Source organism: Mus musculus, chromosome 9, assembly GCF_000001635.26.
Source record: "Mus musculus strain C57BL/6J chromosome 9, GRCm38.p6 C57BL/6J".
NCBI lineage: Eukaryota > Metazoa > Chordata > Mammalia > Rodentia > Muridae > Mus > Mus musculus.
Window position 1 is genome coordinate 21,763,130 of NC_000075.6, and position 16,932 is coordinate 21,780,061.

The 16,932-nt window shown below is 48.9% G+C and overlaps 1 protein-coding gene across 1 annotated transcript in view; it reads right to left on the reverse strand.

Annotated features, from left to right (window-relative positions):
• Positions 1-3,643: 3,643 nt before the first annotated feature.
• Positions 3,644-16,932, reverse strand: part of Kank2 (KN motif and ankyrin repeat domains 2) — a 31,774-nt gene continuing 18,485 nt past the window's right edge. The window contains exons 6-12 of the mRNA NM_145611.4: positions 16,572-16,808; positions 12,572-12,659; positions 11,404-11,623; positions 9,616-9,758; positions 6,797-6,997; positions 6,625-6,714; positions 3,644-5,875 (exon numbers count right to left, since the gene is read on the reverse strand). Of these exons, the coding sequence (NP_663586.3) occupies positions 5,822-5,875; positions 6,625-6,714; positions 6,797-6,997; positions 9,616-9,758; positions 11,404-11,623; positions 12,572-12,659; positions 16,572-16,808 (1,033 nt within the window). The 3' untranslated portion in view covers positions 3,644-5,821. The remainder of the gene's footprint in view (positions 5,876-6,624; positions 6,715-6,796; positions 6,998-9,615; positions 9,759-11,403; positions 11,624-12,571; positions 12,660-16,571; positions 16,809-16,932) is intronic.

Consider the following 16,932-nt stretch of genomic DNA (forward strand, 5'->3'; position numbering starts at 1 on the left):
GAAGTGGCTCAGTGGATAGAGTATATGGTGTGCAAGCAGGAGGACCCAAGTTCAAGTCTCCAGCCCCATATCAAATTCAGGCAGAGCAGACATTTTTTTAGAAGATTTATTTATTATTATATGTAAGTACACTGTAGCTGTCTTCAGACACTCCAGAAGAGGGAGTCAGATCTCATTACGAATGGTTGTGAGCCACCATGTGGTTGCTGGGATTTGAACTCAGGACCTTCGGGAGAGCAGTCGGGTGCTCTTACCTGCTGAGCCATCTCACCAGCCCCCCGAGAGCAGACATGTTAATGCATGCCTATAATCCCAGCTCTTGTGGGGTAAAGGTAAGAGACCAGACCAACTCCATATTGGGTTCAGACTCCATCTTAGAGACCCTGACCTAAGCACTCACTTCCAGGTTACTCCCTAGCAAGTCTGCACATGCAAGTCCCTCCCTGACAACCACCAATCAGGAAGAAAGCAAAAGTGAAGTTTACGGTTTGCCTCCCAGCACCAGCCAATTATTTAAAGGGCAACAAAATTCCATAGTAGCCCCCCAATCAGATGTGTGCCAGACTAGAACCCTCTTACTTGTTTGCTTGCTTCTATAAATGTCTGCTTAAAACTGGACTTGGGCTTCCCCGTCCTGTGCTGCCGCATCAGGGTTGGTGGTGGGTGCAAGCTTGAGTTTGAATGAAAAGACCCTAGCGTGATTGCATCGGAATCAGCTCCTTGGTGGTCTTTTGGGGCTCGGGAATGGGCACAACAGAAGTAGGAGGACACCCTCACAGGTATCAGCTCTAGAGCAGCCAGGATTACATAGAGAGACTCTGTTTCAACCAACAAACAAATAACCAGGCAAGAAACACAGACCAGCACCCCAAGTTCCAGGGGTGGGGGACAGACAGTTTGTTCATTCAGTTTGCAGCAACCGTGAGCTTCCTGCTCAGGAGACTGGGTCTCAAAATAGAAGGCAGAGAGATGCTTGAAGTAAATGCCTCTGCAATCACCTCTGTCAATCTCTGAGGTGACACAAACACACAAGGACACACACATGGACATAGACATACAGACACATATATACAGAGACACAGATACACACACAGACACAAATGAACAGACACAGATCTACACACAGGCACACACATGGACACATACACACAGGCACACATACAGACACATGGACACACACAGAGGCACACACAGGCACAGGCACACACACAGGCACACAACTGAACTCATTGGAGGTCCTTAGATGCCTCAGCGTCAGTGGCTGGGCCTGGGGGATGGGGTTAGTGGGGACAGAGTTTTGATTTTGCAAGCTGAGTAGTTTTGGAGATGGTTGCACAACACAGTGAATGAGCTAAATGCCACTGAACTAGGTACTTCAAATGGTGCCGGTGATGGAACTGGGTCTCAGGGTAGAGCCCGTGTCTAGCTTGTGTGAGCTCCTATGCACTAGTCACTCTTAGCACCAAAAGGAAAAAATGAAATGGACAATTTAATGATATGTGGACTTTGTATACATATGGATTTTTTTCCATTTCATAAAAAATGTTATGGGCTAGAGATGTGGCTCAGTGGTTAAAAGCATTTATTCTTATGCAAGACCTAGAACCCACCAGAGTTGGCATCTCACCATTGTCTGTAACTCTCACTCCAGGGGATCTGATGCCCTCTTCTGGCCTTCATAGGTACCTGGCATGCACAAGGTGCACAAACACACAGAAAGACAAAACTTTTTTTTTTTTTTTTTTTTTGTGGTTTTTCGAGACAGGGTTTCTCTGTGTAACCGTGGCTGTCCTGGAACTTACTCTGTAGACCAGGCTGGCCTAGAACTCAGAAATCTGCCTGCCTCTGCCTCCCGAGTGCTGGGATTAAAGGCGTGCGCCACCACGCCCGGCCTCAAGACAAAACATTTATACACATAAAATAAACATTTAAAAATTTTTGGATTTGGGCTGGTGAGATGGCTCAGTGGGTAAGAGCACCCGACTGCTCTTCCAAAGGTCCGAAGTTCAAATCCCAGCAACCACATAGTGGCTCACAACCACCCGTAATGAGATCTGATGACCTCTTCTGGTGCATCTGAAGATAGCTACAGTGTACTTACATATAATAAATAAATAAATAAATAAATAAATAAATAAATCTTTAAAAAAAAAAAAATTTTTGGATTTATGTCTGTGCAGTTCATGCCTGCCTCATACCCAGGAAGTCAGAAGGCACTGGGGTAGCTGGAGTCACAGGCAGTTTCAAGCTACCAGGTGGGTGCTAGGAATTGAACCCCAGGGAGTATTCTGGAAGAGCAGCCAGTGTGTTTATGTTTGTTTGTATGTTTGTTTGTTTGTTTTTTTAAGATTTATTTATTTATTATATGTAAGTACACTGTAGCTGTCTTCAGACACTCCAGAAGAGGGCGTCAGATCTTGTTACAGATGGTTGTGAGCCACCATGTGGTTGCTGGGATTTGAACTCCGGACCTTCGGAAGAGCAGTCGGGTGCTCTTACCCACTGAGCCATCTCACCAGCCCTGTTTGTTTGTTTTAAAGGGGGCATTGGAGCTGGTGAGATGGCTCTGTGGGAAAAGGCACCACCAAGGTTGACTGACCTGAGCTCCATACCACATCGTGACATGCTGCCACACAAAACAAAGAGATAATTACAGCAGGGCTGGGGATTCGGCTCAGCTGGCAGAGCGCTTGCCTAGCTCATCAAAGTCTGGGGTCCATCCTCAGCACCACCTTAACCGGACAAGTGTGAGGATGGAGAGGTGGCTCAGGGGCTAAGAGCCTTGGTTGTTCTTGAAGAGGACCTGGGTTTAAGTCCCAGCCCACAGAGGTCTGTATTGCTAGTTCCAGTAGTTCCAGGGGAACAGGATCTCTTTTCACTTCCAGGCACACACACACACACACACACACACACACACACACACACACACAGAGAGAGAGAGAGAGAGAGAGAGAGAGAGGGAGAGAGGGAGAGAGGGAGAGAGGGAGAACAGAGAACTCAGAGAAACCCTGTCTCGAAAGATCAAAACACAAAACAAAACAAACAATGCCCCCCCCCCCCCCCCCCGCCCCCAAACCAAAATGAAACAAAACTTGAAAACAATAATGAGCAGGAACTAGGGATCTTCACCTGGTGGTGCAGGCTCGCCTGTAATCCCCATGCTTGAGGCTGAGGCAGGAGGGTCAGCAGTTCAAGGCAGCCTGGACTAAATGAGCCCGTGTTTAACTAAAATAAATGACTCAATAGAGTGGGGCTGGAGAGATGGCTCAGGTAGGACCGTGTAGCATGCTGCTCTTTAGAGGGCCCAAGTTCCGTTCCCAGAATTTGGTGGAGCTGGTAGAAGTTCTTGCTGCTTGGAGAAGGCTGGACCGTGCGTCTCGAGTCTTCCTGAGCTGCATGGCACTGTCCCCTTGTGCATGCAATTGCTGCACAAAAGTACGTGCTAAGCAACCAGAGATCCAGGCTGAGGCTGGCGCTCAGCTATCAGAGTGGTTGTCTAGCATGCCCAAGGCCCCGGCTTTCATCCTCCTAGGGAAGAAAGCCTGGTGTGGAGGTGCGTGCCTGTCATCCCAGCACTTGGGAGATGGAAGGCAGGAGGATCAGGAGTTCAAGGCTAGCCTAAAAAGAAGGAGAACAAACAGACACGAGGCAATGTTTTTATTTGTAGCTTTATTAAGTCCTTTTACTTTCTAAAATATGATTACAAGAAAAGAATACTTCATTTACGTGTAACACTGTCTTCATGGATGTACCGTGGTCACAGAGTAGAAAGAAAACTGGAGTATAGCGGGAAGGAGAGGAGAGACTGGTGGGTGTTTGGCCCTGGTGGCCCCGACAGAGAAACAGAAAGCAGCAGCGACAGAAACAGGGGCTTTTCTGAGGAGCGTGTGCTTTGGGTCATAGCTGATGCTTCCAGAACCTTAAATAAACTCCCTTGCTGGCTACAAGGCTGGAACTCAGGGCTCAGCTCAGAGCACGACCTTTCAAATGTGCCCTAGGCTGTGAGCATCCAGAGACACCAGCAGCTGTCTGTCCTGAAGTTTGGTTTTCTGTTTCATACACGTGCAAAGACTCCATCATGACATCTACCCACCAGCCAACCCAGTTTCTCATCCATTGCTCATTTATCCATCCACCCACCCCACACTCATCCGTCCACCCATCCATCCACCCACCTGTCCATCCATCCATTCATCTATCTGTTCATTCATCCATCCATCTATTCATTTATGCATCCATCCACCCACCCACCCACTCAATCAGCCATCCATCCATCCACCCATCCATCTGTCCATCTTATTTTCTTATGCCAACCAAGCCTCTATGCCTTAGACAAACCCCTTCTACAAAACTCAAGCGGAGTAAGACTCCATCAAACCAAGAGACCCACTTGTCTAGAAGAGTGAACACTTTCCTTTAGTCCATGAGTCTCAATGCTGCCCTGCTGAGGTTTGGCGCCAAGGCCCAGTGGGTTCAGCTGTGATCTGGATACGACAGGGAGACTTGAGAGGACAAAGTCCTCCCTATCGCAAGGCACATCTAGAAGTTGTTTCCTTTTTCTTCTTTATGAAGAAAAGAAACAAAGAAACAACAACAAAATCCCCCCACGAACCACACTGAGATCCTGGGGCCAGAAAGGAACCCCAGTTAGAGAAAGGTGCAGCCTGTCTGTCTCTCCTGTCACCAGCAGGAGCTCCAGGGCATTAAAAACAAACACACAAACATAAAACTACTCTTTTGTCCCTTTGGATTTCAGCAAAGCCTGTCACTTTAAGCTAGTTCTGGGAGTGCTCTGAGGCCAGCCAGCTCTTAATCAGGAACATATGGGCTTCATAGCGAGCGCCTGTACTTGGTCAGTATCACAGTCTCTGTTTACTCTCCTTTGAGGAGGAGGTTCTGGGCTGTGATGCTGGGAGTCACTCCGGAATGGCCTTTTTTCTTTTTTGTCTGTAGGTCTGAAAGTATTTCTAGAAGTAGTCTCCTCTGCCAAGCACTCCCCGTGGGGAACAGGGAGGTCAGCATAACTTCTTGTAAGTTGGTCATTTCCAAGTCACAGGACATCAGCTATCAGCTGCAAGATGACAAGCCCTGTGCATGTGTGCGCGCGCGCGCGTGCGTGTGTGTGTGTGTGTGTGTGTGTGTGTGTGTGTGTGTGTGTGTGAGAGAGAGAGAGAGAGAGAGAGAGAAAGGAAAAAGGCAAATGAAAACACTGCTTTCTGACTGGAGGCAGGCGGCTAAGGTACGGCAATCTTATTCTGTAAAGCAATCACAAGAGACACCCCAGGCCCTGAAGACACAGTCTGGAGGTGGAGGGCAGTGGACAAGACCCTATTGTACACTAGACAATGAAATGAGGTGACAAAGGGTGGTGAGCAGGCTTTGTGGAGACCTGCTGTAAAGATGAGGAGACAATAGACACTGTAACATTCCAGTGACATTCAAATTTAGCAACTGAATTCTGACCCCTCCCATCCCCTAACAATGACTCAAGAATACAGTATTTTCTCTTCTTGCCCCCCCTTCCTCCTCCCATAATTGCCGGCTGATTGTTCTCTATGTTCTTTACAAGAAACCCACACCCAAGGCGTTGTCAACTGGTGCCAACTGGGAGGAGAATGTAGCTTGGCTTTCTGGCTTTGAACCCAGGGTGCTGGGAAAGGCTTCCAGGAGCTTGAGCCTGGTAGATGTCAGGGCTCCCTCAGGGAAGTTCAGGGGCTGAGGAATGCCGAGGCAGAATGGGACAGAGGGATGGAGGAGGGACGGTTTGATGCGTGGCTTGTGGCTGGTGGGTCCTGGGGGACTCACTGGCTCCTCCCTGTATTCACTCCTCGGCTGAAGACGAAGCCGGACTCTCGTAGTCTGACATGGGAGCGAACTGTAACGATAGGCAGAATTCTTTCTTGGCATACTTTCAAATCCCTCTGAGGAGATTTGCTGTGGATGCAGAGGGAAGAAGGGTAGTCCCTGCCTTCCAACACACCAGACACAGTGACAGACTGTCACCCTGTTCTTGTAGAGAGAAGGCAGAGGAAGGAATCAAAGCGGAGTCCAGGAACAAGAGAGGGAGACCCCTGCACCAGGATCAAGGAGAGCGCCTGGGAGAAGGGCCAGGGCAGAGGCTCTATCTGGAGATAGGACTGGAGGGCCTTGAGAAAGTCTGTCAAGTGATCCCAGCCACTTAGTAAATGGGATGGGGGTGGGGGTGGACAGTGGCCCACTCCCCCTCCATATATACACACAGATGATAGGATCTCACAGTGTAATCCTGGCCTGCCCAAACTCACACCCCAGCTGGAGGAGGATCATAATATAGTGAAATGTACTTACCTTGAAAAGCAAACAAAACCCAAAATAATGTTTTAAGCAATTGAATGTTAATGCAGAGGGTTCAAGAGAGGATGCTGGTCCTGCTGCCAAGTCATACCCCAGCCCCTCACTGGGGGATTCTAGCTAGGGGCTCTACCCTGAGCTCCAGCCCCCTTTTCCTTTTGAGATAAGTCTCACTTAGTTGCCCAGGCTGGCCTTAACAGAACCCTTTAGCCCTGGCTGGAGTGGAACTGGCCTAGCTCACCCGACCCCAGAGCTCCTCTGAGTCCCGCCCTCTTGTGCAGGCTCTGGACTCACCGAGCACTTGATGTTCATGCGTGAGTACAGCATAGATGCGATCTCGCTCTGCCCAGCGTCCAGGGCCACCATCAGTGCTGTGCTCCCGTCCTGTAAAGCACGGACAGCTCTAACGATGGATGCCTGGTGTGCAGCCCGCCCTCCCTAGGGGAGTACTGGGGTGGGGACTCACGCGGTCAGTGAGTGAGATGTCACAGCTAGGCACAGCCAGCAGGAGCCCGGTGATCTCCTTGTGTCCGTGCTCACATGCACACATCAGGGCCGTGGAGCCGTCCTCATCCTGAATGTTGACGTCCGCCTCACAGGCCAGCAATGCTCTCACCACGTCCACCCGCCCGTGGCTGACGGCCAGCATCAGGGCCGTCTGTCCTGCCTGAGACAACAGAATGGAGCTGCTCTCACAGTCCATGGCTCCCGAGCGCTCTGACATTGACTGGGCACACATGTTGGCCCCACCTTCCCCTGGCCCCTTCTCTTCCCTCGGGTCTGGCCTTCTTACCATGAGCTCTCAACTCATAGGTGGAAAATTACGTAAACACTTACCAAAAACTAAGTAAAAAAGAAACAAAAGCATATCCAACAAAGATCTATATATAGTCCTATATACTAGCTACCCCAAAATAGTTAAAAACTGGTGATCACCAGAGGATGACCACACAAAGCTAACCACATTAAGTCAGACAACAGAATACTACTTAGCCAGGAAAAGAAACGTTATTCAGAATATTGATGGATACTCTAACTTGTAAAAGCTTTGAGTGTAAAGCCAGACACACACACACACACACACACACACACACATCACAGACGGTGTATGTGTCTGTGTGTGTGTGTTTATGTGTGTGCGCGCGCCTGTCTATTTTGGTGTATCAGAGCCTCACTGCAGAGCCCCCAGAATGGACAGGAACCTGTGAGGACACTTTTGTCTTAGTCTGCTGACTGCTAAGAGCTTTCTTTTTTTTTTTATGTTTTTTTTTTTTTTCCCCAAGACAGGGTTTCTCTGTGTAGCCCTGGTTGTCCTGGAACTCACTCTGTAGACCAGGCTGGCCTCGAACTCAGAAATCCACCTGCCTCTGCCTCCCAAGTGCTGGGATTAAAGGTGTGAGCCACCATGCCCAGCTTTAAGAGCTTTCTTGACCACTCTGGTTCACATTTAGGGGACTGTAACTCCATTTGTAAGGCATGTCCAGGGCTGGCGAAATGGCTCAGCGGTTAAGAGCACCGACTGCTCTTCTGAAGGTCCTGAGTTCAAATCCCAGCAACCACATGGTGGCTCACAACCATCCGTAATGAGATCTGATGCCCTCATCTGGAATATCTGAAGACAGCTACAGTGTACTTACATATAACAATAAATAAATCTTAAAAAAAAGAAAAAGACATGTCCAGAATAGGTAAGTCCAGAGCCAGCAGAACCCTGGAATACAGAGTGTACCAGTGGGTGCAAGGGTTTCTTCATTATTATCATCATCACCATCATCGTCGTTATTATTACTATTACTACTATTATTATTTAATAGGCAGGTTTCTCTTAGCCCAGGCTGGCCCAGAACCTGCTATGGCTGAAGATGACACTGACCCCCTGATATTACTGTCTCTGCCTCCTAAGTGCTGGGATTATAGGCATGTGTCACCTCTGTAGACAGAAGGGACAGTGAAGGGGAAGAGGGAAAGGAAAGAGAAGAAGTGGGGGTCTGGTATCACAGGGCCTCGTGTTCAAGGTCTGTTGGGATAGTTCAGGCAGCCTAAGTAAAACCCAGTGGAATCCTATCTCAAATTACATGTAAGAAGAGGGCTGTGGGCTAGAGCGGTGGCTCCCACTCTCTTAGAGCACCCACTGCTCTTGCAGAGGTCTGGCTCCCTGCACCCACACTCAGGTTCTCAATCTACAGAGCAGCTAGAGCTACATAAACAAATAAAACAAACAAATAAAAATGATAAATAGGGGCTGGTGAGATGGCTCAGTGGATAAGAGCACCCGACTGCTCTTCCGAAGGTCAGGAGTTCAAATCCCAGCAACCACATGGTGGCTCACAACCATCCGTAACGAGATCTGACTCCCTCTTCTGGAGTGTCTGAAGACATATAATAAATAAATAAATCTTAAAAAAAAAAAAGATAAATAATCCTTAAGAAAAAAAAAACAGAAAAGAAGAGGGAAGTGGGCCGTGTGGATATAGCTCGGTGGTAAGCCATGTAATGTGTGGGGCCCCAGGTTCAATCATTAGTCTTCCAACAGTATAAAAAAAAAAAATCAAGCTTAGCAGAATGTGGTGAAGTGTGCCTATAGTCCCAGCACTGAGAAGGCAGAGGCATGCGGAGCTCTGTGAGTTCAAGGCCAGCCTGGGGTACACTGTAAGATACTGTCTCAAAAAGAGAGGTGGAGAGACCTTGTAGCAAGTAGGTAAAGTGCCTGCCTTGCAAGCCCAAGGACCCACGTTCCATCCACAGAAAGGACCCGTGCACAACCAGGTTGGGATGCAGCTTGTGATCCCAGCACTGACTGGGGAGGCAGAGGCAGGAGGATCCTAGACAGACAGTCTAGGGGAGCCCTAGATTTAGTGAGAAACATGTCTCAACAAAATGCTGGTCCTCTGCTCCCCCAGCCCTCAAGAATGAACACAGGCATCATACGCCAGCACCTGGCGCTTGCTCTAAGGCTGGATCACTCAGGCTCAGACATTGCTTCTTGCCTTGAGTCTTGAAGGAGTAATCCTGCTGCTCTGAGTCTCAATACCAACTACAGAGTGGTGGCTGTTCTCATGGACAAAGAACGTAATCATGACCTGGGCTGGCCCACAGCCTGGAGTTAATGAAGGAGGTTATGGGGCCAGTGAGCTGGCTCGGTGGGTAAAGGCACTTGCCACCCAGCCTAATGACCTGAGTTTAATCCCTGGGCTCACATGCCAGTAGGAGTAAACTGAGTCCCAGGCCTTCACACCCATCCCTAGTAAAGAATTAGGTAAATAGAGGTCCACCGCAGTCCAGTACCTGGCTGGCTTTGGCATTGACATTCCCAAGCCGGAAGAGCTGAAGGATGGTCTCAATGTCGTCCTGGGTCTTCAACGTGGCCAGGGCAGTGAGCATAATAGGGCTGTAGCCGGCACGGTTCAGCTTGTCCACATGACAGACCCCTGTGTGGGGACAGGAGGGATGGCGTGGGCATGAGCCTCTGCCATCAGACTCAAGGCTGGCCCACCAAGGAGCACAGGGGATTGTGCCCCTCCCTCTGTTTAGGCATAGCCAGTAGCTCTCTGTGCACTTGTTCATCACTGTGGAGAGCAGAGAGTGTCTTCAGGAGCCAGGTGTGTGTTTCGTTTTGTCTGTCTGTCTTTAAAATATATATATATATTATTTTAAAAAGAGATTTCATGTTTGAACTTGTGTGTCTGTATATGTGCACATATATGTGCACGAGAGTCCAAGTGTCCCTGGAGTCCCTAAGAGGGTGTTCTAGGCAGATTATAGACAGTGTAGGTGCTGGGAACTACCCTGTGAGAACAGTACCCACTCTAACCACTGAACCATTCTGCCGCTCCCTAAACTACCTTCTAAACCTACTTAGGAGTGCCTGCCTGGCATCTTGTGGAAATCACAGGACAGCTTGCAGCAGCTGGTTTTCTCCGGCTGGGGAGAGAACTCAGGTTGTCAGGTCTGGCAGCAAGTAATATTACCCACTGGGCCACCTTGATCCCTCCACCTTCTTAAGGAACTTCATGTATGTATGTAGTCTGTTGTGTATACATGGAGGTCAGAGGTCAGTGCCAGGCATCTTCCTTAATTGCTCAACACCTTATTCTTTATTTTTGTTTTTGTTCCTGTGCCTCCTGAGTGCTAGGATTAAAGGCGTGCACCACCATGCCCGGCACCTTATTCTTTTTTTTTTTTTTTTTTTTTTTTTTTTTTTGAGACAGGGTTTCTCTGTATAACTCTGGCTGTCCTGGAACTCACTCTGTAGACCAGGCTGACCTTGAACTCAAAAATTCGCCTGCCTCTGCCTCCCAGGTGCTAGGATTAAAGGCGTGTGCCACCACGCCCAGTTTTCCTTTTCTTTTCATATTGGAAGTTGGGGACATGAACCATGGTCATGCTAGCAGGAAAAGCACTTTATCCCCTGTACATGTCCCCAGCTACCAGATTTTTCTTCTCTCTCTTTTTTTTGTAACCAGTCTCTTTTTATCCTGTTGCTTGCCGAGCATGCTCTGTCTCCCTCGCAGACTGGGAGTTTCTGTCTACTCCATCAGACCAGGGAAGACAGGTTTCTTCTTGCCTGAGTGAATACTTTGTCTATCCCCAGCCCCCAGGCCACGGGCCTTCCCTCACACAAGGGCTTTGGAAACAGCATCCCTAACACCGAGAATATCCATCACACCGGTACCGCTCAGTGACTATGCCAGTGCCCTAGTGTCTAGTCAGAATTCACTATACTGCTACGAAGACTGAGTTCCACCAGACTGGCTGCATTCCTCTATCAGTTAGGAGACAGAGCTTCCTCCATCAGGGCAAAGCCTCCTTCATCTGTCAGTGAAGGGCACACTCTCCCCCATCCAACTTAGAAGGTATATTGCCTCTATTACATCAAAACAGTGGAAGTTCCCTCAGATTGCAAAGCAGTGTCTCCCCCATCAGACTGGGAAGCTGTAATCCCTGTCCACCAACCCGCCATCAGACTGTGAAGGGAGCAGGGGCTTTCGACCAGGAAGGCGGCAACTCTCTCTGAGCGTGGGAAGACATGCCTCCCCCAGTGGACCATCAGGCTGGTCCTGCCTGGAGGCTTACCGCTGTCCAGCAACTGCCGCACCACAGGGAAGTTGGCGTGTGACACTGAGTAGTGCAGGGCAGTGTTACCATTGCTGTCGGCGATGTTGACCACGTAGTCCAGCAGCCGGGCAGACATGGCCCTGAAGGTGACTAGATGTCGCCGCACAAGCTCAGGGTGTGCGTCACTGCGGCAGGCCAGGCGCAGCCACTCCTGAAGCACTGTGGTATAGGCCACTTTCTGCAGAGACAGCAGGAGTGGGGAGTGAAGAGTGGGATTTCCCCCATCCCCGTCTGCCCAAAGATCCAAGAACAGAACAGGGACTCCATCTTACAGCTCCTGTGACCGACCAAGATAGCACCTGTCAGATCCCAGCACTCAGGAGCCCAAGGAAAGAAAATCCAGAGTTCAAGTCAAAACTGGGCTACCCACTGAGAACTTGTCTGAAAATAAACACATGAAGCCGAGGCAGGAGGATCTTTATGAGTTCAAGGACAGCCTGATCTACATAGTAGTTTGAGGCCAGCTAGGCTATAGCTACATAGTTAGACCCTGTCTCAGAAAACAAACAAATCCAGTGAGGTGCGGTGGGCCTGTAATCCTAGCTCTTGGGAGATGGAGGCAGGATCAGGAGGCGTTCACCATCATTCTCAGCCACAAATGTAGTTCAAGGCCAGCCTGGGCTACATGAGATCTCAAAATGAGCAAACAATCTTAATCCCAGCACTTGGGAAGTAGAGGCAGGAGGATTTCTGAGTTCGAGGCCAGCCTGGTCTACAGAGTGAGTTCCAGGACAGCCAGGGCTACATAGAGAAACCCTGTCTTGAAAAACCAAAAAAGAAAAAAGAAAACAAACAAAACAATGTTGTCCTTGATTCAGCCATAGTGAGAGTGACGGGGGAGGGTAGAACCCTTGAAATGTAGTGTATACTTGCTTACACTCTAAGATAATTACAGACAGCCCCTAAAATGAAAGTATAGGATCTTCTGAATATCCCAAAGATAAGAACATGAAGCCAGAGTGTCTCAGAACAGCAGTGACCCCACCACAATCCTAGGACTCACGCCCACCCACTCAGGCCCCACCCACCACCAAGCTACAGGCTTGGTATCTAGATCTACTTCCTGTAGGTGCAGAGTCACCCTGAGGGGGTGTGGTGTGAGAATGTGCCCAGGGGTCCCCCGTACCAGTTCTCGCTCTGTGAGGGCATTGGGGTTCTCCAGGTATTTCTCCAGGGCCAAGCAGGCTGATATGAGGTCAGGGCTCAGATCCATCCTGCCAGAAACAGATCGGAGTGAGCTTACATTGCTTTATTTTCTGAACACTTACTTACTTATTGTTTAAAGCTTTTTATTTTATTTATTTATTTATTTAGTTTTCTTTTCTTTTTTTTTTTTTTTTTTAAAGATTTATTCATTTATTATACGTAAGTACACTGTAGCTGTCTTCAGACACTCCAGAAGAGGGAGTCAGATCTCGTTACGGATGGTTGTGAGCCACCATGTGGTTGCTGGGATTTGAACTCCTGACCTTCGGAAGAGCAGTCGGGTGCTCTTACCCACTGAGCCATCTCACCAGCCCGTTAGTTAGTTTTCTAGACAGGGTTTCTCTGTATAGCTCTAGCTGTCCTGGAGCTCAATCTGTAGACCAGGCCTCGAACTCAGAGAATCCCCCTGCCTCTGCCTCTTGAGATTAAAGGTGCATATCATCACTGCCTGGAAAATTTTTAAATCATATTTTAAAATTTTATTTTAACGTGCACCGGTGTTTTACCTGTACACAGGTCTGCGTGAGGATGTCGTAACCCCCAGAACTAACATTACAGATAGCCGTGAATTACTATGTGGGTGCTGGGAACTGAACCTGGGCCCGCTGGAAGAGTAGGCAGTGCTCTTAGATGCTAAGCCATCTCTCTAGCCCCTTTATGTACTTTTGAAGGTTTATGTTTAAGGGGTGGAGAGATGGCTCAGTAATTAAAAGCACTTTTTTAAAGGCCTGGGTTTGGTTTTTAGCACCTGCAGGGAGGTTCACAACTGTTTGTGACTCCAGGCCCAGGGGATCCCGTTTTGACTTCTCTGGGCACCAAGCATGCATGAGGTACACAAGCCTACATGCAGGCAAAATACTCATATGCATAAAATAAATAAAATAAAATAAACAAGTCTGTCATGGATTGAATATTCTTGGCCCAGGGAGTGGCACTATTTGGAGGCATGGCATTGTTGGAGGAAGTGTGTCACTGTGGGTGTGGGTTTTAATACCCTGTCTCAGCTGCCTAGAAGCCAGTCAGTATTCTGCTAGCAGCCTTCAGATGAAGATGGAGAACTCTCAGCTCCATCTGCACCGTGCCTACCTAGATGCTGCCATGCTCTCACCTTGATGATAATGGACTGAACCTTTGACCCTGTAAGCCAGCTCCAATTAAATGTTGTCTTTTTAGAGTTGCCTTGGTCATGGTGCCTGTTCACAGCAGTAAAACCCTAACTAAGACAAAAATCTAAAAAGTTAATGTTAATATATGTGTGTCTGTGCACCTGACTGCAGGTTCCTGTGGAGGTGATCGTGTAGCAGTCCGTGGAGCTGCAGTTATAGGCAGTGATGAGCTACCCGATGTGACGGCCCTCATTTTATCATCCTCCTCCTCCTCTTCCTCGTCATGGTCATCACTATTTGGGATTTTTTAAATTTTTTAAAATTTTTTTGGTTTTTTGAGACAGGGTTTCTCTGTGTAGCCCTGGCTGTTCTGGAACTCACTCTGTAGACCAAGCTGGCCTCGAACTCAGAAATCCGTCTGCCTCTGCCTCCCGAGCATTGGGATCAAAGGTGTGTGCCACCACCTCCTGTCATCATCATTATCTTTTTTTTTTTTTTGGTTTTTTGAGACAGGGTTTCTCTGTGTAGCTCTGGCTGTCCTGGAACTCACTTTGTAGACCAGGCTGGCCTCGAACTCAGAAATCCGTCTGCCTCTGCCTCCCGAGCATTGGGATCAAAGGTGTGTGCCACCACCTCCTGTCATCATCATTATCTTTTTTTTTTTTGGTTTTTTGAGACAGGGTTTCTCTGTGTAGCTCTGGCTGTCCTAGAACTCACTTTGTAGACCAGGCTGGCCTCGAACTCAGAAATCCGCCTGCCTCTGCTTCCGGAGTGGAGTGCTGGGATTAAAGGCGTGCGCCACCACACCCGGCAATTTATTCATTGTTATTTTATGTGTATGGGTGTTTTGCCTGCATGTCTGTCTGTCCCTGCACTATGTGTGCCCCATTGGAAGAGGCCAGAAGAGGGTGTTGAGTTCCCTGGAACTGGAGTTATAGATGATTGTGAGCAGTCACATTGTTGTTTCCTCCAAGACTGAAACATTCCATCCTGCAGGACACTTCTTGAGCAGGAAGTAAACAACTCGAAGTAGCTTCAGGAAGTCCCTGAAACCGACCAGATTCACTAGGCCTCTTCTTGCCACAATAAACAATGAAAGCTGAGAGTCCCCACAGAGGAAGGGAAGCTGAGCTGTGGAGGAGACTCTCAGACCAGCTAAGCTGCCTGCAGGCAGTGCAGTGGGCTACAGGTTTCTAGCTTTGTGAGCTGCCGTGCATGCTGGGATGCACCCTGGTGATGCAGCTGTGTGTATGTCACTTTTTTTTAAAAAAGATTTATTTATTATTATATGTAAGTACACTGTAGCTGTCTTCAGACACAACAGAAGAGGGCATCCCATCTCATTACAGATGGTTGTGAGCCACCATGTGGTTGCTGGGATTTGAACTCAGTAACTCCAGAAGAGCAGTCAGTGCTCTTAACTGCTGAGCCATCTCTCCAGCCCAAGTCACATCTGATCCTTTAAGAAACAGTCGCATATTCCTGTAAGGAATCCCAATAAAACTCACTGGTTGACCAAGTTGGAACTTGGTGGCATCTGTATTGTGGTCTGTCATGGGGTTTACTGCGTCTTCCCAGAACATGTTTTGTCTCACAGCACATATGGGTGCTGAGATTCGAACCCAGGGCGTCTGGAAGGCAGCTCGTGCTTTTAACTGGTGAGCTACCACCTGAACCCTCTCCCTGTTTTTTGAGACATGGTCTCAAGTGTCACAGGAGAGCTTCAATCCCCTAGGGCACTTTCATTGCCAGGGCTTGACTAGGACTCCCAACTACTTGGAGGTGGAGGCAAGAGGATTGCAGGTTCAAGGCCAGCCTGGCTTACAGCGAGTCGAAGGCTAGCCTGGGTAACTTAGCAACTTTACAAAGCAAGTGCAAAGAGCGGGCTGGAGATGGGCGTGAGGTTCAGTTGGCATGAGGCCCAGCACCCCATAAACTAGGCTGGTCACACCTGTCTGTAATCCTAACACACAGCAACTGGAGGTAGTAGGATTGCAAATTCAAGATAGCCTGGGCAACCTAATAAGACCTTATCTCAGAATAAAAAGGGAGGGGGTGGGAAGGTGGCTCGGTAGACAGGGATTTACAGTGCTGATGTGAGGGCAGGGACCCACATCCCCAGAACCCAGAGAAATTCTGGGTGGGTACGTGGGAGGGAGCTGTAAGCCCTGTATGCGGACAGAGGACACAGCTGATCTGCAGAACAAGCCAGCAAGCTAAACTGCATTGCACAGTTAGGAGGGGTCAGGGAGAGACGCTGGCTGAACAGACATGGCCAAAGACACTGAATGCCAGTCTTGGGTATTCCCATGCACACATATGTACACATATACCTACACAAACGCCCACATCACACACACAGACACAAAAAACACGGTCCTGTGTGCACACACACACACACACACACACACACACAGTACACACACCCACACCTCCTCACATACACACACATGAAAAGAAAGATAAAGAAACAACACTGACCGGGAGTCTTCCCATGCACACATACCCATATGCATGTCCAAATACATGTGTACACATACGACATGTACCCATGAGGCAGAGGCAGGCAGAGCTCTGAGCCTGAGGCTCTCCTGGTCTACTTAGTGAGTTCCAGGACAGCCAGGTCTACAAAGTTAGACCCTGTCTCAAAAAGACAAGAAAACATTCAGAAGGTCATGTGAGATGCTCAAAGTCAAGTGCTGCTTGTCCCATAGAGAGTGAGAGTGACCGACTGACAGGAAGCCTGCATGGCCGGACCCCAGGCAGCAGCAGATCAGGGACACTCGCCGATGCCATCCCACCCAGAGAACTGACCGAATTTCCTCCTCAGGATCGGGTCCTGACGCCACCTCAGGTGCAGGCACACGCTGGGATTCCTGGGAGAGCTGGGGCCCCTCCAGACTGGTCGTGGCCACTGCAGCCCCTGGAGGCCTGAGCTGAGGACATTCAGCTGGGCTCAGAACCCTTGCTGGTGGCTCCGGGCCCTCGTTCTCTGTGCTCTCGTGTTCGGAGTTTTCTGCTGTGCTGGAGTCCTCCGAGGGGGACTCATACCTGGGGGGACAGGGAAGGACTCTGATGAGTGGGTACAAGAGGGATTGGTGTGACATCTCTGATCCTCAGTTGAGACATTTTACACTGGGGATGAAGCAAGTCACTTCGGGTAAGTAGGGGTCTG